At 45.5% G+C, this 24730-nt stretch overlaps 1 protein-coding gene across 2 annotated transcripts in view; it reads right to left on the reverse strand.

The window, feature by feature from the left end:
- Window positions 1-24730, reverse strand: part of lars2 (leucyl-tRNA synthetase 2, mitochondrial) — a 99836-nt gene that overhangs the window by 64157 nt on the left and 10949 nt on the right. For both annotated transcript variants that reach the window (XM_078419869.1, XM_078419859.1), the window contains exons 4-10: window positions 21116-21207; window positions 11149-11209; window positions 8226-8315; window positions 5501-5644; window positions 3985-4092; window positions 3554-3713; window positions 1357-1461 (exon numbers count right to left, since the gene is read on the reverse strand). In XM_078419869.1, coding sequence (XP_078275995.1) covers window positions 1357-1461; window positions 3554-3713; window positions 3985-4092; window positions 5501-5644; window positions 8226-8315; window positions 11149-11209; window positions 21116-21207 — 760 coding nt within the window. The remainder of the gene's footprint in view (window positions 1-1356; window positions 1462-3553; window positions 3714-3984; window positions 4093-5500; window positions 5645-8225; window positions 8316-11148; window positions 11210-21115; window positions 21208-24730) is intronic.

Below are 24730 nucleotides of genomic sequence, written 5' to 3' on the forward strand. Positions count from 1 at the left end.
TTAAGCCATTTGTTCCTGTGACTCTAAACACACTAACAGAGATGCACAATGGTAACAAAGAATTACTCTCTTTCCTTCAGCCCCATCCCTGTCACAAGGGAAGTATCTCATTGTACTTATTGACTTCATAGGTTCTCACAGTTCTGTCACAAAATGGATTGTCATGGACATTAGTGCTGCAAACAGACCATTCATTCTTCATTTCAAATTCCTCCATGGCCCTGTCCCTCCAAACCTCTAATTTCACCCAGATTTGCAACCAATCAGGATTTAAGCACAAACAATTCCAGTTGTCCTGCGAACCACCGTCCCTCTCCACGTCTGGCTCCCCCCCCCCCCCTCACTGGGCCCTTTGTTCAGCGTCCACCGCCATTGGTGTCTCCTTCCATAAGTTCATGTGAAAGGAGCAGAATTACACCATTTGGCCCACCAAGTCTACTCTGCCATTTAATCATGGCTGATCTATCCCTCCCTCCGAACCCCATTCTCTTGCCTTCTCCCCATAATGCCTGACGCCCATACTAATCAAGAATCTATCTGTCTCTGCCATAAAATATCGATTGAGTTGGCCTCCACAGCCTCCTGTGGCAATGAATTCCACAGATTCACCATCCTCTGGCTAAAATAAAGGAACGTCCTTTAATTCTGAGGCTATGACCTCTGGTCCCAGACCCTCCCACTAGTGGAAACATCCTCTCCACGTCCACTCTACACAAGCCTTTCACTATTCGGTAAGTTTCAATGAGGTCCCCCCTAATCCTAAACTCTAGCAAGTAGAGGCCCAGTGCCATCAAACGCTCATCATATGTTCACTCACTCATTCTCATAATCTTCAACTGGATCCTCTCTAGAGCTAGCACATCCTTCTTCAGATAGGGACCCAAAATTGCTAACAATTTCTTCCGCCCCATCTCCGATTCCCGATCCACAAGGCGAGCAGGAGCCGGGCTCGGCGGCCTTTCCTCCCCGAACGAGCCGGGCCTCTGGTTGGGATAAAGCCGCGGCTCGCTGGGCCAAGCCCCAGGCTGCTGCAGGGCCTCCAGTGGCCCTGTCCACCGTCGAGGCCCTGGCCTGCTTCCCGCCACCGGTCCGCTTACCGATCCTCGGTCCGACCGCCTACGGTGCACGGGGTGAGGAGGGGCCAGGCACGGCAGCAACCTCTCCGGGCCCTTTCCGCGGCAGCGAGCCACAGCTCGTTGGGAGGTGACCTTCTGCTGCGCGGCCTGCCCGCTTAGATAAAGTAAATTCAAAAATGATACAGGTCATCTAAGAAATTTACTGATATACCCAGGAGGTAAAACAACCTGGAATACATTACCTTATCAGAGCAAATTGAAGCAGAAACGTATGCTTTACCTATGACAGTGTCGAGATGACCTTCAAACTCTTCCTTGGCTGAAATTATAAGAGGAATCTCTTGACCATTTAAAAGGTTTATAGCAGTCACTGGAGTTCGGCAATCTGGAATTCAATTAGTAATGAATCATGGTTAGGTCCTTATAAATCAAATTTTTATCCAGTAAGTGTGCAACTGTGTTTGCGTGAGTGGACCTCATCAGAATCAAGTAGTTCTAGCTTTTAATAAAATAAAAGCTTTGTGCTTCCATTTGCAGACATACTGGTTGTACTTCTATGGAACACTACAACATTTAAAAAATGATCAGCCATTGAGAGTTGCTGCCTTACAGCGAATGCAGCGCCGGAGACCCGGGTTTGATCCCGACTACGAGTGCTGTCTGTACGGAGTTTGTACGTTCTTCCCGTGACCCGCGTGGGTTTTCTCCGAGATCTTCGGTTTCCTCCCACACTCCAAAGACGCACAGGTTTGTAGATTAATTGGCTTGGTAAATGTAAAAAAAAATGTCCCTAGTGGGCGTAGGATAGTGTTAATGTGCGGGGATCGCAGGTCGGCGCGGACCAGGTGGGCCGAAGGGCCTGTTTCCCCACTGTATCTCTAAAACTAAAACTAAACAGTACTGAAATATTCATGATTATACTGTAGTTTAACTGTTCCAAAGATTAAGACCATTGGATTTTTAGGAAAATGGAGACCAATCTGAATTTGAACTGATCATCAAAAAAAAGTACATGTAATCGGAATGGAATTTGACCCATTTAATCGCGTCGAGGCAGTAGCCCAGAGTACAGGAATAACAGATCTTTTGTATGTTATATACAAAGTGACTAGCTTTACAGTGCCATGAAAACAGAAAGAATCATGTAATGAGATGTATTATGCACTGGCAACATTTCCACAATCCAATGCAGATGCATTGTCTGTAGTTTGTTAATATGTGAGCAAAGACAATGTAGTGGATCACACCATGAGAAAGATTGCTGAAAATGTTTATTGGCAAATTTCACTTGGCTGACAAGTAAATATTTTAACAGGATGTTTTCATGGATCTCACAGGATGAGAGTAACTTTAAAAAGTTTGGTTAATTTTTCTGTCTGAATCATCCTGCTGGGACTGGAAAATGAATGCAGCTCGGCCAGTTATGGGAAAGTACATTACGGCATTGCCTTCCAAAGACGCAGAACTACATTCCTATCATAGGCACTTCCTATCTTGTGAAGATTTTCTTCAATTCCATATTTAGAGGGGAAAAAATCCATAATTTTTGGACAGTAAATTCCATTACAGGGAAACAGACACAATTGGAATTTCCTGCTCAAACAACATTGCCTTGCAAACAAACATAACCTTGTTTCTAATTCTCACCAGCGAATGGCATGGCACATAGTTTCTTATATTAGCAGCATTATTGTTCAATGCTTAGGAAAAGGTTGACTCAATGCTAAACAACTTTTCACCTACAAATCCAGTGCCATCCGAGGGTCAGTTATTCGCATTCTAACCAAGTTAGTCGCTATAATACGCCAGAGAACTGTGAACAAAAATCCTGGCCTGCTTGTCAGCACTATGTGCCACACTGTCAGATTTTCATCAACTAACCTGTGACCCTGTCTGTTTTTTCAGGTGCAAAGATCAAGGGAAATGTCACCAGTGTCCTGGAGTACTCTGTGTATTACTTGTGCGTTAGGAGGTGCAGCGAAATCATCTATTGCATAAGGTGGCCGCCTCTATGTCGGTAAGACCAAGTGCAGACTAGGCAACTACTTTGTCGAGCACTCGCTGTCTGCCATGGCCACCTAGGGAACCTGGTTTGCATGTCACTTCAACTCCCCTCACAACTTCGATTCCCACATCAACCTATCTGCCATCGGCTTCCTCCAAACTCCCCACCTTTTCACACTGGCTACCTCTCCTGCACTATTTCAGACCAGAGGAAAGATCTCAACCTGAAACACCAAATGTCCATTCCCCTCTACACATGACGCCTGACACTTCGAGATCCTCCAGCAATTGGGTTTTTTTTTTCAGCATCCACAGTCCTTTGTGTCTTCGCAATCATTTTCCAGCTCATTTCACCTTCCCCAACTCTTAAGTAGCTTGGGGGTTACCAAGTCTAGTTGTAGAGTCCCAGACCTGGGACAATAATAAATGGATTAAACAGTTCTGCTAACAACATTTTTTCCACAAAACCATACCTGTATCAGATATGAACTGCTCTTGAAGCAGATGTCTCAGCTTACTGTTGCTATGTAGCAATCTATGACTAGGCAAGATGGATAGATGGGACGCTCCATAAACAGCCTCTGGAAAGAAGGCATACGCAGCAAGCTTTTCACCAGCCTTTTCTCCATTCACCTAGGGAGATAGATTCATACTATTTGAATAATACAACAACTGAGAAACTCACAGCTGCAAGCTACATTTAAATTTTTTACATTTCTATATTCAATCCCCTTCCAACACCATAAAACGACATTAATTTAACTGTTTTACATGTATAAAACAAGCCCAAGATTTCCCCGTCTGCAATTCCCAGCCTGATTTTCTTCTTTTTTTGCGGTAAAATAACAGAAAACCAGATGGGCAAACAAGAAAATAGAGGAACTTAGCCCAAAGTTGTTTATACCTTTAACTCAAAGTCGAAGTAGCATCCAGTACAAGCACCAATCCAGTTTGCTTGCATTTCTTTGACACCGTACCAATCAGGAAGGTCTTCCAGGGCATCGAGCAAAGACTGTAAAACATAAAAGCCTGCTGAAATAGCAGTTTGTAAAATAACAAATCACATCCATTAACCACCAGCCCATCCTTGGCCATGCCTTACCTCACCTTTCTGCCCAAAGTAAAAATACAATTTCAAATATATTCTACTGACAAGGGCCCTATTCAATTAAGAAGAGTCAAAAACTCAGATTTCATTAGAGGAAATAATGGTAGAGTAGTCCGGGGGTTTAGTCCTAGTAGGATAAATGGGACTTAGTTAGAGTTAGCTGTAGAGTTGGTCGATCATACGTATACAGTAGATATAATGGGGAAGGCCAACTAAACGTGTTTGGTGACAAACAAATCTAAGGATAACAAAAGCATAGAAGAACATTTCAGCCGAAATGGAGTGTAATGTCACTAAGATAGCAACAGTGAAAAACATCAGTGGATCTAAGTACTTGTGCAGCCATCGCCTGCAGCTCTTCTAAAGGTTCAATGTGTATCTAGGGTATTGAGCAGCGTGGTTCAATTTTAGAAGGAGTGCCAGGCAAGAGTGCAGGTGATAGGAAGGTGGCAGTTTATAATGGGACTGTGGGAAAAAAACGTCTTCCCTGCTGTTATCAGACGATTGAGCGGTCCTCACAGAAGCTACAGGTATACTCCCAATCTCCCAATCCACCCATCTGCGGCCCTTGCACTTTAATAAAAAATTGCATCTTCTTTGTAGCTGTAACACTACAATCTGCACTCCGATATTTTACTCTTTGCACTGCTTACTGAACTCGCGTATGGCTTGATTGCACTCATATATAGTATGATTTAACTGGACAAAATGTTTTTCTCTGTATCTCGGCACATGTGATAATTATTAATTAACGTTTAGGTGCTGAGAATCCATCCTTACTGATGACTGGTATTGAGAATTATAGTGAAGAATGTTTTGCTGACTTAAGTTTGTCTTGTATATATATTCACCTGACAGGGCACAGGATTTAAAATTTATCATCACAGGAATACTTAATGGTGTAACAGTGTCAGTCAAGAGTTTGTGTTCAATAACCTTTTGATTCAGAAGTGAGAGCATCGTGAGGACGACCAGAAAATGTAGCAACAAAATATCGTGAACAGACTAAATATTTAATGCATATATATATATATATATATATATATATATATATATATATATTTCAGCTATTTTGTATCGTCTGGATTATCATTCAGATCACTCAACACAAATTGAATTGGCATAATTCAGATGATTCAAAAAGATGACCCAATTGCAACTTTATTGTTCAAACCACAAGAAGGAATTCAGTGATCATTTAAAAACCAACTGTTTTCAAAAAAGTAAAAGGCAACTTGCAATGCAGTGGTGTTTATTCTAAGATATCCTGGAACATTGCATGGCGGCCTCTTTGTCCCCATGATATTATCACCTTGGCATAGTTTGTTGTCCTTATGAACCACTGTTTGAGATACTTTTGTTCAACCTTTGCTCCAGAGCGCCAGGAACAGCCATTTTCATCCACCTGCTCATCTGCCAACACCGTCTGATCCACTGGGTCCCAGTTGACCAGTCCCTGAAGAGCAATGGAAAATGTATTATATGTTAAGATTAAACATATAACTCATCCACACACAATGAATTCAGTTCACCAACTACAAACCCCATGTGCGGTGGTAGGCAACCTTGCTATGTGCAAGGATATTTTATCCTCTCACAGGGAAAGGAACAAAGTGAAAGGGTGGAGAGAAATTTACCAAATATTACCTCATATGACATAGAATTTGCTAACATCAACCAATTCAGCAACAATCAGGAGGCTACTCTGATCAGCATCATACCACGGATTGACCAGAGGAACAAGTAAACGTTGCTGTTCTAACTATTATTAAACACGCAATTCTTCCAATAATATTTTGACCAATAATTTTCACCCTGGCACTGCTATTCAGCTGTTTGTTTGGGGACAACAATATTTGCTGCTCAAATAGCGGAGGCGATTTGGAAGGACTTTAAAGGCGGAACATTTTATCATTTGTTAAAACATTTTCAAAAAATACTTGGCTGAACCTTGATGCACTGTTGTTTCCAATGCTATATATTTAAATCGGGGAATGGGGATGTCCTAGTTTTGTTCATCAATGTGGACATGATGTGTTTCCCTTCCCTTCATACCATAGGTTTCTAGTAACACTAAACACATGATGCATATTTTTAAACTTAAGATGACAATGGATTGATACCCAGATATGGATATTTTAATTTCAACCACTTATACATTGCCAATATCACTTACAACAATCTCTGCCAAGCAGGTGAAATGTTTACCTTCCTCATTTTTACGTGTCTGTGTCTTGATGGCAACATTATGATTCATCAACACAGACATTTCTATGTATTAAAACCCAATATACACTGATGAGCCAAAACATTATGACCACCTGCCTAATGTGCTGTTGGTCCTCCGTGTGCCGCCAAAACAGCGCCGACCCGCCGAGGCATGGACTCTACAAGACCCCTGAAGATCTCCTGTGGTATCTGGCACCAAAACATTAGCAGCAGATCCTTCAAGTCCTGTAAGTTGCGAGGTGGAGCCACTATGGATCGGACTTGTCGATCCAGCACATCCCACAGATGCTCAATTGGATTGAGATCTGGAGAATTTGGAGGCCAGGGCAACACCGTGAACACTTCATGATGTTCCTCAAACCATTCCCGAACAATGTGTGCAGTGTGGCAGGGCGCATTATCCTGCTGAAAGGGGCCACTGCCATCAGGGAACACCATTGCCATGAAGGGTGTACCTGGTCCGCAACGTAGGTAGGTGACACGTGTCAAATTGATGTCCACATGAATGGCCGGACCCAGGGTTTCCCAGCAGAACATTGCCCAGAGCATCACACTCCCTCCACCAGCTTGTCGTCTTCCCACAGTGCATCCTGGTGCCATCACTTCTCCAGGTAAACGGTGCACACGTACACTGCCATCCACGTGATCTAAAAGAAAACGGGACTCATCGGACCAGGCGACCTGCTTCCACTGCTCCAAGGTCCAGTTCTGACGCTCGCGTGCCCAATGTAGGCGCTTTCGACAATGGACAGGGGTCATTATGGGCACTCTGACCGGTCTGCGGCTACGTAGCCCCATACGCAGCAGGGTGCGATGCACTGTGTATTGTGACACATTCCTCCCTTGACCACCATTAAAATTTTCTGTGACGTGTGCCACAGTAGACCTTCTGTCGGTTCGGACCAGACGGGATAGCCTTCGTTGCCCTAGTGCATCGATGAGCCTTGGGTGCCCAACACCCTGTCGCCGGTTTGTGGTTTGTCCCTCCTCGGACCACTGTCCCCAGGTACTCACCACTGCTGACCAGGAACACCCACAAGCCTTGCCGTTTCAGAGATGCTCTGACCCAGTCGTCTGGCCATAACAATTTGGCCCTTGTCAAAGTCGCTCAGGTCTTTACTCCTGCCCATTTCTCCTGCATCCAACACATCAACTTCAAGAACTGACTGTTCACTTGTTGCCTAATATATCCCACCCCTTGACAGGTGCCATTGTAACAAGGTAATCAATGTTATTCACTTCACCTGTCAGTGGTCATAATGTTTTGGCTCATCAGTGTATTCTGCACCAGCGGCCACGAGCAAATGCATCAATGATCCCTGAGATATATAACACTATCACAATGAGTCACAGATCATCCATCTGCTCTGCAATAACTAAGATGTGTTGAATGATTTCAAAGATACAAATAACTTGAGTATTGTTTATGTAATATTTGCATCGCTCCTTTAGATCACAATGCGCATCGCAGTAACAGAGAGAAGTTACTGAACAAGTAGCCTGAGGAATAGATTTAAATCCAAAACCACAAGATCAAATCTCACCACTGCAGATGGAGAATTCCTAACTCAATAAATCAGGAATAAGAAGCCACCATAAGAAATTATTACCAAAACATGGTTTTATAATTGCCACTGCAATTCCTCGTGCCTTTTAGAGAAGGAAATATGCAATTTTTTCAGCCCTGCCAGTCACTGACTATTCTGAGGAGAAATGCCAAGCAACTTAATGCATGAGCAATTAGGAGAAGATAATAAATGTAAGCCTTACAATCAAAGGTCTCATTTCATTAAGCAATAAAAACTCACTTCTTTTTGGTAAGCCATGCCAGCCACAAACAGCTTGAGAAAGAGGAATTGTGTCCACTTGTAATAGTCGGACTGGCTAGTGGTCACTTCCTAATAGGAGAGAGAGAAGAACAGATTAAAATACAAGAAAACAAAATGACAACCTCTTTTAAATTACCATGTTTAGTTTAGTGTAGAGATACAGTGTGGAAACAGGCCCTTCAGGTCCACCGAGTCCGCACCGCCCAGCGATCCTGCATACTAATACTATCCTACACACACTAGGAACAATTTTACATTTACACCAAGCCAATTAGCTGACTAACCTCTGTACGTCTTTGGAGTGTGGGAGGAACCCGAAGATCTCGGAAAAAAACCCACACGGTCACAGGGAGAACAAACAAACTCTGTACAGACAGCATCCGTAGTCAGGATGTAACCCGGGTATCTGGCGCTGTGAGGCAGCAACTCTACCGCTGCGCCACCGTGCCGTCCATGTGTCCATTTAACAATCCTAGTAAAATCATCTTCCAGCAAAAAATAAACTTCAGTCTATTACTCCCAAACTGGCTTTCTGAAACAGCTCCTTGTCAGCTGTGCCTCAGTGGTAAAACCCTCCTTAGTCAGAGAGTAAGGGTTTAAATCTTACTCCAATGAAGATCAAAAATGTAAGCTGGCACTTGGGTTCAACGCTGAGGTAGTACACCATTATCTATTAGCAGAGTGTCTTACTAAGGCATCTTCAAATCACTCAGGAAAATAGTGACACATTCTATGGCAGAATAAATAAATATGTCTCTGTTCTATAAAGAACAGACATATATTGGTATCCAATGTTTACACCTCAAACAACAATTTTAAAAGAAAAACTGTTGAGCAATTCGTGTTGGCAATTAATTTGCTGTGTGGATTTCCAGCATTATTGAGTGAATACAAAAATCTGGAACTATCCTCTCCATCCTCTCCAAGAATAAACATTTAAAGTTTTCAATCCAGAAATGACCACAAGAATCCAATCGGTAACCTATGATTCTAATCAGTGTTCTATAAATTGCTTGCTTTTATAATCTATGTATATGTGAGCATTAAGATACTACACCATTATTCCATTATTTATCCTGTATGCTTAAAATAATTCAGAGTTGCACTTTTGTTTGTGGTTTTACACCATTTGCACCGCAGTATCATATTAACAAGTCGTAGAAATGACATTTGAATAACTCAGCATGGCATCTAACCAGAAAATCGAGAAAGGTTCCACACCTTGCAGTGATCCCATCACACAAGAATTATTTTTGGCCTCATTTTTATAACTCATTTTTATAACTGTGCAATCTTTGCAGCAAAAAACATAGAATATAGAACATAGAAACCAACAACAGAATATAATCAAGAATGGAGACTTCTTTAAGTCATAGCATCAAACAGCACAGAAACAGGCCCTTTGGCCCACCACATCTATACCAACCATTAAGTACCTATCGAAACTAATTCCATTTACCAGCACTTCGTCCATAGACTTCTATGCCGTGGCAATTTAAGAGGTTATCCAAATGTTTCTCATTTGTTGTGAGAGTATCTGCCTCCACCTTCTTCTCAGGCAATATGTTCCAAAGTTCAATTACCCTCTGGGTGAAAGAAAATGTTCTCAGAGCCCTTCTCAACCTCTTTCTCATTCCTTTAAACCTATGTCCTCTAGCTTTAGACTCCTCTGCCGTGGAGAAAACTTTCTGGCCATCTACCCTATCCATGCTTCTCAGAATTTTGGACACCTCTTCCAGGTCTCCCACCAGTCTCTTCCACTCCAAAAAACAGCATATTCAGCCTCCTCATAAATGAGACATTCTAGGCCAGCCAACATCATGGTAAATATCGTCTGCAACCTCTCCTGATCAATCGTGTCCTTTCTATAGTGTGTATCAAGTGCACATGATATTCTAGCTGCAGTCTAACCAACACTTTATAAAGTTTTGTGAAAACCTTCCTGCTCTTACATACTGCACCCCGGAAAACAAAAACAAGCAAGATTTCTTCACCACCTATATATCTATGCGGCTACTTCAGGGATCCTTGGATGTTGTCCAAGGTTGCTTTGTTCTTCAATACACCCTGCAGCCCTATCAAGTTGTACATGTCATATTCTTATTAGAACCCCATCCCCCCTAAAAAAGATGCATCACCTCACTTATAAGGATTCAATTCCATTTGTCATCACTCTGCCCAACTGACCAGCTAATTAATATCATTAATTCATGTCGACCCTCCTTATGATCAACAACATCACCACTTTTCATGTAATCCACAAATTTACTAGTCATATCTCTTACATTCATATTTTTGGCTACAAAAGTGTTAGGGTACTTTGCTCTATTTCAACTTCTTTCCAAGTGATAGAGCAATAATTCACGTTGCTATTTAAGTGCACAGGTCTTAATAAAGACACTGCCCAGAATGTACAGTAGTCGTTCAGTATAAAGTTTTTTTTAGGATATACTTGCCTAACTCCTCTATCCTACAGAGCGATAAAGCAACCAGAATTTGGGCAATTACTAATTTCTCCTCACTAGTGTTCAAATGATTCCCCTCTTGGGGAATGTAGTCTCTTTACAAAAATACATTTTAATGCATAACATTCAACCAGAAACTGGTTTCTAAGGGAAATAATACTATTGTTCAAAGTTTGTTGAGCCATTAGAAAAGATTGCATATTCTATGGCAAATAACAACCAATTTGCAGTGACCAAATAATCTTTGACATGTGGGAGAAAATCCATGTGGTCACAGGGAGAATGTGCAAACTCCACACAAACAGGATTGAACCCAGGATGTAGAGAAGTGAGGGACTGTGTCACGATGCCACTCCTGTAACTTTTACACTGGCTTGACAATTTTCATCATTTTTTCTTAAATAACAATTTAAAAACTAACTGTTACCATCACTCACCTTGGTCCAATCAAAGCACAGACCAAGTCCATGAAGTTGCTCTTTCATGTGTGCAATGTTACTGGAAGGAAACAGATCATATTTATTTAAAGTACAGTAATATATTTTTTGTCAGAGTATATCCAAAGATGCTTTGATGCATGATGTAGAAATTATAACAATTTAAATTTTAGATAATCTGGCACGTATTGAGCATTTCGTAAAAAGACAAACAACCAAGCATAAACATAATGAACAGGAGAAGCCCAAATGCTTCTAAGACCAGCTCCATTATGCACCTTAAGAACCCTTTCCCAACAGTTCCGCGATCCATAATTCCCTGAGAAGCCAATGGAATAATTTTTGACCAACATCCATAGCAGTCAGAGTTAGAGGAGTCCAAAGATTCTGGAAGATTTACAATCCTCTGAGTGAAGATCAATCTTTTCATTAAAAGACCAGGCCAGACCAGGTCTTTTCATTAAAAGACCAAGTAAGTACGTTATGCCAGAATTGAGACTCGGATACGTTTGCTGGTTGAGGAACCTATACAAACATACCCTGAAATCCACACATCCCAAATTCAAATATTTAAAGCCATGGATTTCCTTTAGTGTTAAATCAGTAAACATCAGTATTTGGCATTCTGCAGTGCATTACTTCCTTCTCAACTCCCCACAGCCTTCCTTCTAACTATAGCACACAAATTAGCACGGAGTGGGAAAAATTATTTGTTGACATGCTTGAGTGCAACAGCAACAACATTCAAGTAGTTTGACAGCGTCCAGAGCATTCCAGTCGGCTACAAGTTGGAAATTAACTATTCAATAGGTCTAACGAAGCAGCAGTGTGAACCATCTGAAGGATGTGCTGTAAAAACTCAATAAAGCTTCCTGTACCTTTTCTTAATGGATCGACTGGGCTCATATTCAATGGAATTAATGGATCGACTGAGCTTATATTCACTGGAATCTAGGATGAGAGGGGATCCTATAGAAACATACAAAATTCTTAAGGGATTGGACAGACTAGATGCAGGAAAAATGTTCCCGATGTTGGGGGAGTCCAGAACCAGGGGTCACTGTTTAAGAATAAGGGGTAGGCCATTTAGGACTGAGATGAGGAAAAACCCTTTCACCCAGAAGTTGTGAATCTGTGGAATTTTCTGTGATAGAAGGTAGTGAAGGCCAATTCACTGGATGTATTCAAGAGAGATTAGATATAGCTCTTAGGGTTAACGGAATCAAGGGAAAAAGCAGGAACAGGGTACTGATTCTGGATGATCACCAGTCTGAAAACATGACATGCTAGTATGTCTCATCTGAAAGTTTGGTTTGTCCTTTTATTCTAAATTTCTGTTTCCCTCTCGTTTTAAACTGAACTGAAAACCAGGAAACACTAAGCAGCTCATGGTTGAATTATTGGTGAATCTTTTTTGAATGTGTGTTTGGTATACTTTTAAGATCACAGGGAAGCTTAGTCCCCTAACTTTTGCGGTTATCTTTTGCAATGTGCAATACACAGCAGAGGTGGTAAAACTAGCTGTCTGCACATTGTTTTAAAAATTCATTCTGTCACTGCCACGTTACACAACCTTTCATGATGTAAACTAGCTGTGAGTAGCTCATTGGCAACAGATACATTTTTTATACTATCGAATGTCATGAAAAGTATTCATTTGGGAGTCTATAAATGGTCATGTCCCGGAGGGTAATGTCATGAACATCTTTAGTTCAGTTTTTTTGTCACGTGTACCGAGGTACAGTGAAAAGCTTTTGTTGCGTGCTTGCCAGTCAGCAGAAAGACAATATGTGATTACTATCAATCCATTTACAGTGTATAGACACATGATAAGGGAATAATGTTTAGTGCGAGGTAAAGCCATCAAAGTCCGATCAAGAATAGTTCAAGTAGTATAAGAAAATAACTGCAGATGCTGGTACGAATCGAAGGTATTTATTCACAAAATGCTGGAGTAACTCAGCAGGTCAGGCAGCATCTCGGGAGAGAAGGAATGGGTGACGTTTCCTGAAGAAGGGTCTCGACCCGAAACGTCACCCATTCCTTCTCTCCCGAGATGCTGCCTGACCTGCTGAGTTACTCCAGCATTTTGTGAAAGAATAGTTCAAGGGTCACCAAAGAGGTTGAGAGTAGTTATATCATTAATATTGGCTTCTGCTTCCTGTCAAATTACAACCTGAACCCTTCTTTGCTCTTTTCTTATCTTTGCCTACAACATGCTGAAATCGTTGCAGATTTGTGCTCAGCTTACGTATACATGTTGATGCCAAATAGTAATATTCAGCCAAAGGTGAATCAGAAGTGAAAGGATCGCGGGCCCTGTCCAAAACTTTGATTTCAGCTTCCCATCCTGTACATGTCATTGACAGCATCTTCTTCCCAATCACAATAGACAATAGGTGCAGGAGTAGGCCATTCAGCCCTTCGAGCCAGCACCGCCATTCAATGTAATCATGGCTGATCACTCTCAATCAGTACCCCGTTCCTGCCAAATCCCCATACCCCCTCACTCCGCTATCCTTAAGAGCTCTATCCAGCTCTCTCTTGAAAGCATCCAACGAACTGGCCTCCACTGCCTTCTAAGGCAGAGAATTCCACACCTTCACCACTCTCTGACTGAAAAAGTTCTTCCTCATCTCCATTCTAAATGGCCTACCCCTTATTCTTAAACTGTGGCCCCTTGTTCTGGACTCCCCCAACATTGGGAACATGTTTCATGCCTCTAATGTGTCCAATCCCCTAATTATCTTATATGTCACATCTGCAAGACAGAACTAAGCTGCATGTAGTGCCATTAAACTGGTTAATCAAGAGATGCCATTCAAAATAACTTATCTTAGCTCAACGTCCACTAACATATCCCCATATTACACTGCTACAACTGTTGTTCTTTCCCAGGACTCTATCATCTCCAGACTTGACTCCTCCAATATGCTTTCAATTAACCTTCCGCTGTCAGTTTTCACAAAACTGCTTGCATCCTCTCCAGTCCTAAATCCCAATCACATCATTCCTATCCTGAGTTTTCTTTGGCAGTTCACCATGTCAAGTTTATCTTAAATATTAGCTTCTCTATCCCAGAAGAACTCAAACATCAACCATGCCTTTATTCAACCTCTGAGAACCTCCCAAGGAAGCCAATTCTGAAATACTTAAAAACATTTTGCCATAACAATGCATTATATTTGGAAAAACATTATATAGCCCTTTGATGAATAATTTCAATATATCCGCAGTAGGGAGGGAGGGAGTGGATGGGGAGAGGAGGGGATGGGGAGAGGAGGGGGTTGGGGAGAGGGGATGGGGAGGGGGTCTGGGGGGAGGGGGAGGGGAGGGATGGGGAAGGGGATGGGAGAGGGTTGAAGGGGATGGGGGAGGGGTGAAGGGGAGGAGGGGGTGCTGCACCAATGCAGGAGAGGTTTGGACTCAACAGGTCCATTTGGTCTAGTAGCAACATTACGTCTTGGCCACACTGTGATGTAATGTTATTTCTTTGGACCACATTTCTCAGGTAGATAACTGTACAAAAATAGTGATTTACATCTTCATCCGCATTTATCTAAACATACCCTGTAAAAAGTGCTAAGAAATGTCTGTCCTTGAACTCCAGCTGCAGCAATACACTAATCTATTCAATAACCTTTTAAAACATCCACTAAATGATCAATTAAGGCAGCACATGGTCATGATGTACTTATTATAATGGCCTACTTTTAGTAAAGGTCCTGGTGGCACCAGTAGCAACCACAGGAGATGCAACACCTGTCCCTTTACCTCACCCCTCCACTCCATCCAAGGACCCAAACAGTCTTTCCAGGTGAGGCAGAGGTTCACCTGCACCTCCTCCAAACTCATCTATTGTATCCGCTGTTCCAGACTTCAACTTCTCTACATCGGCGAGACCAAACGCAGGCTTGGCGATCGTTTCGCTCAACGCCTTCGCTTAGTCCGCCTTAACCAACCTGATCTCCCGGTGGCTCAGCACTTCAAATCCCCCTCCCAGTCTGACCTTTCTGTCATGGGCCTCCTCCATTGTCATATTGAGGCCCACCGCAAATTGGAGGAACAGCACCTCATATTTCGCTTGGGCAGCTTACACCCCAGCGGTATGAACATTGATTTCTCTAACTTTAGACAGCTCCTCTGTCCCTCTCGTTCCCCTCCCCCTTCCCAGTTCTCCCACTGTCTTCCTGTCTCCAACTACATCCTTTCTTTGTCCCTCCACAGCCCCCTCCCCTGACATCAGTCTGAAGGGTCTCGACCCAAAACGTCACCCATTCCTTCTCTCCTGAAATGCTGCCTGACCCGCTGAGTTACTCCAGCTTTTTGTGATACCTTCGATTTGTACCAGCATCTGCAGTTATTTTCCTACATAACCAGAACTGAAGTTAAGTTCATAGCTCAAGGTCACAGCTCACGAAAGCGAGTCCCCCACACAGCCAGAGGCAACAGAGCCAACAATGCATGCACAAGATTGCAACCAAGGGACTCCCTTCTTTTGTGATCAGAGATGGAATGAGTTCTCGAACAGAGGAGCCTTCATCTTTGAATGGGGGAGGGGATTGAATAATCTGTGTACCAAGGCCAGGCACATTATGTAGAATTTACAGCAGAGAAACAACACATTCAGCCCAACAGATCATCTCCAGAGTCTGCTCACACAAACCTGCGCACACAAACCTGCTCACACAAACCTTTGAAATATCCTTCCATCACAAACAGAAAATGCTGGGGATACTTAGCAAAATAGGTAGTGAGAAAAAGATTTAACATTCAGTAGAATTCTTGCTTCTTTCCACATTACTGCCTGACCTGCTACATAACCTCAGCATGTTCTGTCTTTATTTAGATTTTCAGCATCTCCACTTTTTTTGCTTTTTGACATATCCTTCCATTCCTGTATCATTCATACATATCATCTCTGGAGAAAAAGAATAGGTTGTAGGGACATAGCGATTGGCCAGGTAGTAGAACCCTCGGATTGGTTTACGGTCATGGGGTGAGGGAGCGCGGGGTATTTAAATGCCTGGCGCCAAACTGTAGATAGAGATTAGATTAGTGAGCGAAGTTAGTGTAGTCCAAGAAGAAGTGCGTTGCGTTTGTCACGGGTTTTATACCAATAAAGTATTTGGATAATACCGCTCGTTTGGACTCACTACATTGGTGACCTCGAACGTAAGAAGCAAGCAGCAGCATGTCGCAGGCGGGAGCGAGCGCGGGTGAGATTCATCTACCGCCGTTCTGGGCCCATCAGCCGCACCTGTGGTTTGTGCAGGCAGAATCACAGTTCCATCTTAAAAAGGTGGAGGAAGACCAGGAGAAGTGCCACCACCTGGTGAGCTGTCTGCAGGCGGAGGTGGCTGCGCGGGTCAGCCGATACCTGACCAGTCCACCCCAAACGTACCAGTATGTGGGGCTCAAGAAGCTCCTGCTGCGGACCTTCGGCTGGGCCCAGAACCAGCGGGCTCTGAAGCTCCTCCATTTGCCAGACCTGGGGCAGCGGCTGCCGTCGGAGTTGATGTCCGAGATGCTGACTTTGGCGGGCGACCATCAGCCATGCATGATATTTGAGGCGGCCTTTCGGGAGAAGCTACCTGGGGACGTCAGGTTGGTGTTGGCGGACGTCTCTTTTGAAGATCCGGTAGCGTTCGCCGAGAAGGCCGACACGCTCGTTAGGGAGCGCAACACCCGAGACGGCTCCGTTAACCGGGTCTCGAGGCCCAGCGGCAGTCGGGGGTGCGGCCGGGAGAGCGACACATCGGCCGCTATTTCGCAGCCGGCCCGCCAAGAGAGGGCGGCGGCGCCTGTTCATTGGCAGCGGGCTCGACCAACAGAGCCGGATAGGCGTGGCTGGTGCTCTTTCCATCGGCGGTGGGGCAGCGAGGCACGAAGCTGTAGATCCCCGTGTTCGTTTCCGGGAAACGCCTGGGCCGATCGACTGTAGAGGCAGTCTCGATTGGCCGTAACCACCGCCTCTACGCTACGGATCAGAGTACCGGGATCGTTTTCCTAGTGGATACGGGAGCGGTCGTAAGTATTGTGCCCCCCTATGACTGTGAAGTTCGAGTGGGGGAAAAGGGCCCGCCCCTAATTGCAGTGAATGGTAGCACCATCCGTACATACGGTAAAAGGACTATGTCCCTGTCCTTTTGAGTCCAGGACTTACCGTTGGGAATTCATCGTTGCGGATGTGGGCCAGGCCATATTGGGTGCAGATTTTCTATGGCCGTTTTCTTTGGTCGCAGACGTCCGAGGGAGGGGTCTGCAGCCCTCGGCTGATGTACGGCCTCGGGGTACTGGACCAGAGGCTTCTACAAGCGCCGCCCCACCCAGCCTAGTTATCCAATCCATTACCACGGCTCCCGGTCAGTTCGATGCGGTCCTAGCCGACTTCCCGCAGCTCCTCGTCCAGCGTTTTGATTCACCTTCGGAGAAGCACGGGGTCGTCCATTTCATCCCAACCGAGGGGTCGCCGGTTTTTGCCCGGGCACGGCGCCTCCCACCCGACAAGCTGGCCAGGGCGCGAGAGGAGTTCCTAAACTTGGAGAGGTTGGGAATTATTCGGCCTTCGAGTAGTCCGTGGGCCTCCCCCTTGCACATGGTTTCCAAAGCGTCTGGGGGGTGGAGACCATGTGGTGACTTCCGTCGACTCAACGCGGCAACACGGCCGGACCGCTATCCGATTCCACACATTCAGGACTTTTCAGCTAGCCTGGAGGGGACGACAATATTTTCAAAAATTGATTTGGTGCGGGGATACCATCAGATCCCGGTCCACCCGCCGGACATTCCAAAAACAGCGACCATTACTCCGTTCGGACTGTTTGAGTGGTTGCGTATGCCTTTCGGCCTTAAAAATGCAGCTCAGGCATTCCAGCGTCTGATGGACCGGGTGGGTCGAGGGTTGCCGTTTGTCTGTATTTATCTTGACGATATTTTGATTGCCAGCCGTTCAGTCCAGGAGCACTTGGTCCACCTCCGCACGGTGTTCCAGAGGCTGCAAGACCATGGCCTGATTCTCCATCCGGACAAATGCCAATTCGGCCTGTCCGCGGTGGATTTTTTGGGTCACCGGGTTACTCCGGCCGGTGCCACTCCTTTACCAGCTAAGGTGGATGCGGTCCGCTCTTTCCCCCGCCCGACTACCATCAAGGGCTTGCAGGAATTCGTGGGCATGGTCAATTTCTATAATCGGTTCGTGCCTGCAGCAGCTCGGGTTATGCGCCCCCTTTTTCAATGTCTCGCGGGTAACCCCGCTGAGTTGGTATGGTCCGTAGCTGCGGAGACGGCTTTTGTTGCGGTCAAACAGGCCCTCGCCAACGCCACCATGCTGGTGCACCCGCGCTCCTCCGCCCCCACAGCTCTGACGGTGGATGCCTCAGACGTGGCGGTGGGTGGGGTTTTGGAGCAGCAGGTCGACGGTAATTGGCAGCCTCTGGCGTTTTTCAGCAGGCAGCTCTCTCGAGCGGAGCTCAAGTACAGTGCGTTCGATAGGGAGCTCCTGGCCCTTTATTTAGCAGTCCGCCACTTCCGTTATTTTTTAGAAGGCCGTTCTTTCGTGGCCTACACGGATCACAAACCTCTGACATTCGCTTTTGCTAAGGTTTCTGATCCGTGGTCGGCTCGCCAGCAGCGGCACCTAACCCTGATTTCGGAGTTTGCGACCGATGTCCGTCATATTGCGGGTAGGCTTAATGCCGTTGCTGATGCACTGTCCCAGCCGGCCATTCCCTCCGTAGCCGTGGTTGGTAAACAGGTGGATTTCCAGGAGCTAGCGGAGGCTCAGCGCCTGGAAGGGACTGCCGCGGTGTACGCCTCCACAACCTCGGGACTGCGTTTGGAGCAGGTGGTGTGTGGCCCCACAGGTACCAAGTTGTGGTGTGACGTTTCCCTCCCACGCCCTCGCCCGGTGGTGCCTGCCGCTCTGCGGCGTAAGGTTTTTGAGGCCATTCATGGCCTGGCACATCCGTCCATCAGGGCGACTTCGGCCATGGTGGCTGACCGGTTTATCTGGCATGGCCTGCGAAAGCAGGTGGCAGCCTGGGCACGCGCCTGCATTCCGTGCCAGACCTCCAAAGTCCATCGTCATGTCCAGCCCCCATACCAGAGATTTGAGGTTCCCCCCGTCCGTTTTTTCCACATTCATGTGGATTTGGTGGGTCCATTGCCCTATTCTAGGGGTTACATTCACCTACTGATGGTGGTTGATCGGTTCACTCGTTGGCCGGAGGCGCTCCCGTTGTCGGACACCTCGGAGGCCTCCTGTGCACGGGCCCTGGCGTTGCATTGGGTGGCTCGTTTCGGGGTCCCGGCTATTATCACTACGGATCGGGGGGCCCAGTTCACCTCGTCCCTCTGGGCCGCGTTGGCACAGCTGTATGGCTCGTGCTTACAGCAGACCACCGCCTATCATCCCCAAGCCAACGGGATGGTTGAGCGTTTCCATCGGCAGCTGAAGGCGTCCCTCTGTGCTCGCCTGACTGGCTACGATTGGGCTGACCAGCTGCCTTGGGTCCTCCTCGGCATTCGTACGGCACCGCGGGCTGAGCTGGGCACATCTTCGGCTGAGCTCGTCTACGGTTCGCCCCTGCGGGTGCCGGGCGACATTCTCCCTTCCACTCCCGCCTTGCCGCCATCCGTCACGTCAGTCTTGGGCTCCCTCCGGGAACGGGTGGGTTCTCTGGCTCCAGTCCCGATCTGCAGTCACGGAAGCACAGCAGTTCACGTTCCGTCGGAATTGCGGAGCTGTGATTTCGTGTTTCTTCGGAAAGATTGTCACCGCCCCCCTCTCCAGCCGGTTTACCAGGGCCCGTTCCAGGTGCTCAAAAGAGGGACTGTAACCTTCACCTTGCAGGTAGGAAATCGTCAGGAGCTTGTTTCAGTGTCCCGTCTCAAGCCGGCCTATTTGGACCAGGACCTCCCCGTGTCGGTGGCTCAGCCGCCGCGCCGGGGCCGGCCTGTGGCTGCTCGACTGGTCCCGCCAGCGGCGCCCAGTTTACCACCTCTTGGGCCTCCACCGCCTATGGTTGGGCCCGGGCTGCCGTTGTTGATCAAGTGCCCCCCGTCACCTACACCCTCCGCTCCAGTGGACCCCCCATCGCCTCCAGCGGCAGCGTCCACCCCGCCTCCTGTCACGCTGGGGGTATCGGTTTCCCCCCTCCGTACACGTTCTGGGCGGGAGGTTCGCCCGTGAGGTATGGTTTCGAGGGTTCTGGGGGGGGTCATGTAGGGACATAGGGATTGGCCAGGTAGTAGAACCCTCGGATTGGTTTACGGTCACGGGGTGAGGGAGCGCGGGGTATTTAAATGCCTGGCGCCAAACTGTAGATAGAGATTAGATTAGTGAGCGAAGTTAGTGTAGTCCAAGAAGAAGTGCGTTGCGTTTGTCACGGGTTTTATACCAATAAAGTATTTGGATAATACCGCTCGTTTGGACTCACTACAAGGTGACGTTTCGGGTTGAAACCAAAGTTTCTCAACCCGAAACGTCACCTGTTCCTTTTCTCCAGAGATGCTGCTTGACCCGCTGAGTTACTCCAGCATTTTGTGTCTATCTTCGATGTGACCCAGCATCTGCAGTTCCTTCTTACTCATCACTCATCACTCATACGCGTGTTCAGCTTCACCATAAATGCATCAGTACTTCTGTCACCAGGCAACTGCCAAAGTTGCATCCTCCACTGAGAAGGACCAGAGTAGCTGATGCCTGGGTAGTAAATCCCCTTCAAACACATGTACCATTACATCCATTATCATTTTTTCATAGCTACAGGATCAAGAATTCTGGGAAATCCATTCCCAACCTTTTGAGAACTTTTGCCTAATAAAAAAAAAATTCAAGGTAACAACTTATTGTCACAGTTTCAAAGGGAATATACTGAAAATCTTATTATAAAACAGAAATTGGGGAATAGCTCACCAAGTATATTTTCGTTCTAATTTATGTAATTTTATGCACTTGCTTTACCTTTTTGTCCACTCTTCTGGATCCAAGCCACGCTCAATTGCAGCATTTTCTGCCGGCAAGCCAAATGCATCCCATCCCATTGGATGCAAGACCTACAATTGACACAACCAGGTTACAACCTCTGTTATTGAAGTATGCTTTTCCTTTAAATGTCTTTGCAGTTCTCCGTGTTGTACACAGTTACAGCCGAGTTATTTTATGAATGTTTTATTGCTATGAAATTCTACACGAATCATATACATCTAATCTATTTTATCAATTAGGAAGGACATCAAAGGTTATGGGGAGAAGGCAGGGGAATGGGGTTGAGACGGAAAAATAGATCAGCCATGATTGAATGGCAGAGTAGACCCGATGGACTGAATGGCATAATTCTGTTCATATGTCTCATGGTCTTATGGTCTCATCTGGTTTAAAATATTAGTAAGTCAAACTGTTCCAGATAATTCTGGAAAAACTAGTGGCAGGAAACTTGCAGATTGTAATTAAAGCCCACATGTTTTACTGACATCCTTGAGCGAAGGAAATATGCTGTCCTTCCTCAGTCTGAACTACATTTGACACCATACCCATAGCAACATGACCAACTTAAATATCCTCTGAAACAACCTTCAATTCAAGAGAAATTACAGATGGAAAATAAGTATTGACCTAATTGGTTATGCCAACATTGTATGAAGAACATTTTCAAAAGATCAAAATCTTTTAAAATGAAATTAAAGCATTGGCTCAGACTTCATGGTATGATCAATGTTTTCTTGCATGCAAATTTTTAATTCCAGAAATATGTATGCTTGGATATGTTTTTACATGACAACTGTTGTATAAACAGAAGACAGATAATGGATTCTATATTAATATGAGAGAGCAATTTTCTATTAATTACATCTATATGTGTTTCATTTAAGATTACATGCAGAGAAGTGCTTGCAGTTATAGAGCTTACAGCATGGGAACAGGCCTTTCTGCTCACTTTGTCCATGCTAACAAAAATGACATATTGGACCTTCCATTTGCCTCCATTTGGTCGGCCGATAATCCTCTATCCACATATCTAGACACAAGGAACTGCAAATGCTGGTTTTCAAAAATCAGAAAGCACTAGGATAACTCAACGGATCAGGCAGCATCTGAAAAGCGATAGGTAGGTACAGGTGAGGGAGGTTTTTGTTTAGCAGATGGTTGGACAAAGGCCAGAGATGAAAAGACAAAAAAGTGCTTGATAAGAAGATGAGGACAGAAGAGCGCAAATTGTGAAGCCAGAGGGGATATAGATGGAAGGCGAAAGGAACAAATGGGTGCACATCCAGGTGAGCCCAGGGAAGAGAGGGGGGGAAAGGTGGTGGGGTGGGGGGGGGGAATGGTACCTCGAAGGGTTACTGGGGTCCCTGGATGTATGTGAAGGAGGAGGTGTCGGGACAACTGTTATATTTCCTGCAGTTGCAAATGGTAGTTTAGTTTAGTTTAGAGATACAGCGTGGAAACAAGTCCTTTGGCCTACCCAGTCTGCATTGACCAATGATACACAAGCTCTATCCTACACATTGGGGACAATTTACAGAGGCCAATTAACCTAAAAACCTGCACGTCTTTGGAATGTGGAAGGAAACCAGAGCGACCAATGCGGTCACAGGGAGAACGTACAAACTCCGTACAGACAGGACTCGTAGTGAGGATCGAACCAGGGTTTCTGGCGCTCTAAAGGCAACAACTTTACCGCTGCTCCATTGTGCCGCCGATGGCACAGATGGCCTAAAAAACAAGGAAGGACCTTCACAGTGCAAAGTAGAGGGAGAGGAATACAAATACAGTCTGAAGAAGGGTCTCGACCCAAAACGTCACCCGTTCCTTCTCTCCAGAGACGCTGCCAGTCCCGCTGAGTTACTCCAGCTTTTTGTGTCTATCTTCGGTTTAAACCAGCGTCTGCAGTTCCTTCCTACACAAATACACAGTTCCCTGAAAGTAGCAATACAGGTAGATAGGATGGTGAAGAAAGCTTTTAGCACATTGACCATCACCAATTAGGGAAATGAGTATTGAATGTGTAGGAATGAACTGCAGATGCTGGTTTGCACCAAAGATAGACACAAAATGCTGTAAAACTCAGTGGGTCAGGCAGCATCTCTGGAGAAAATAAATAGGTGACATTTCAGGTCGATACCCTTCTTCAGACTGAAAGTCAAAGGGGAGGATAAATAGAGGTATGAAAAGGTCCAAAGAACAAATGAATGAAAGGTAAGGAAAGAACAAGTCAAAGCCAGCACTGATGATCAAGAAAAGGTGGAGCCCACAATGGTCCAATGGCTATCGAAAAGGTGATATCAAGGGTATACGAAGAGTGAAACTAAGCAGGATGACAATGAAACCAATACGATGATGAGGGTGAGGGAGGGACGGAGAGAAAGGGATTGCATGAGAAATGAGAGATATCAATTTCATACCACTGTGTTGTAAGCTGCCCAAGCGAAATACGAGGTGCCATTCCTCCGATTTCTGTTTGGTCTCACTCTGACAGTGCAGGAGGCCCAGGACAGAAAGGTCAGTATAGGAATGGGAAGGGGAGTTAAAGTGCTTGGCGACCGGGAGATCGCATAGGCCAAGGCGAACTGAGCAGAGATGCTCAGCAAAATGATCGCCCAGATACTGCTTGGTCTCGCCGATATTTAGGAGTCCACACCTAGAATAGCGGATGCAGTAGATAAGGTTGGCGGAGGTGCAAGTGAACCTCTGCCTCACCTGAAAGGACTGTCGGGGTCCTTGGATGGAATCGAAGGGAGGACATATCGGGACAGATGTGGTTGCAGGAGAAATGTGTAAGAAGGAATTGCAGATGCTGGTTTAAACCAAAGATAGACACAAAAAGCTGGAGTAACTCAGCGGGACAGGCAGCATCTCTGGAGAGAAGGAATGAATGAAGAAGGGTCTCAACCCAAAACATCACCCATTCCTTCTCTCCACAGATGCTGCCTGTCCCGCTAACTTACTCCAGCATTTTGTGTCATCTTTGGTTGCAGGGGAAAGTACCTGGGGAGGTGGGGGGTGCTTTGGGTCGGAAGTGATGAATGATGCACCAGGGAGTTGTAGGTGGAACAGTCCCTGTGGAAAGTGGAAAGAATTGGAGATGGGAAGATGTGACTAATGGCGGGATCCATTGGAGGTGACGAAAATGGAGGAGGGGAAACATAATCCTCACAAAAAGTGAAAGGTCTGGATGGAGTGGATGTGGAGAGGATGTTTCCATTAGTGGGAGAGTTTACGACCAGAGGTCATAGCCTCAGAATTAAAGCAATTTCTTTTAGGACGGAGATGAGGAGAAATTTCTTTAATCAGAGGATGGTAAATCTCTGTGGAATTCATTGCCACAGAAGGCTGTGGAGGCCGTCAAGTGATATTTTAAAAACAGAGATAGATAGATTCTTGATTAGTACTAGTGTTACGGGTTTTGGGGAAAAGGCAGGAGAATGGGGTTCGGAAGGAGAGAGAGATCAGCCATGATTGAATGGCGGAGTAGACTAGTTGGGCCGAATGGCCTAATTCTGCTCCTATCACTTATGAACATGACATTTTCGCCACCTCCAACAGGCACCTTTATATATTGATTAAGACAGCTTTTTT

Source organism: Rhinoraja longicauda, chromosome 2 (assembly GCF_053455715.1).
Source record: "Rhinoraja longicauda isolate Sanriku21f chromosome 2, sRhiLon1.1, whole genome shotgun sequence".
Taxonomy (NCBI): Eukaryota; Metazoa; Chordata; class Chondrichthyes; order Rajiformes; family Arhynchobatidae; genus Rhinoraja; species Rhinoraja longicauda.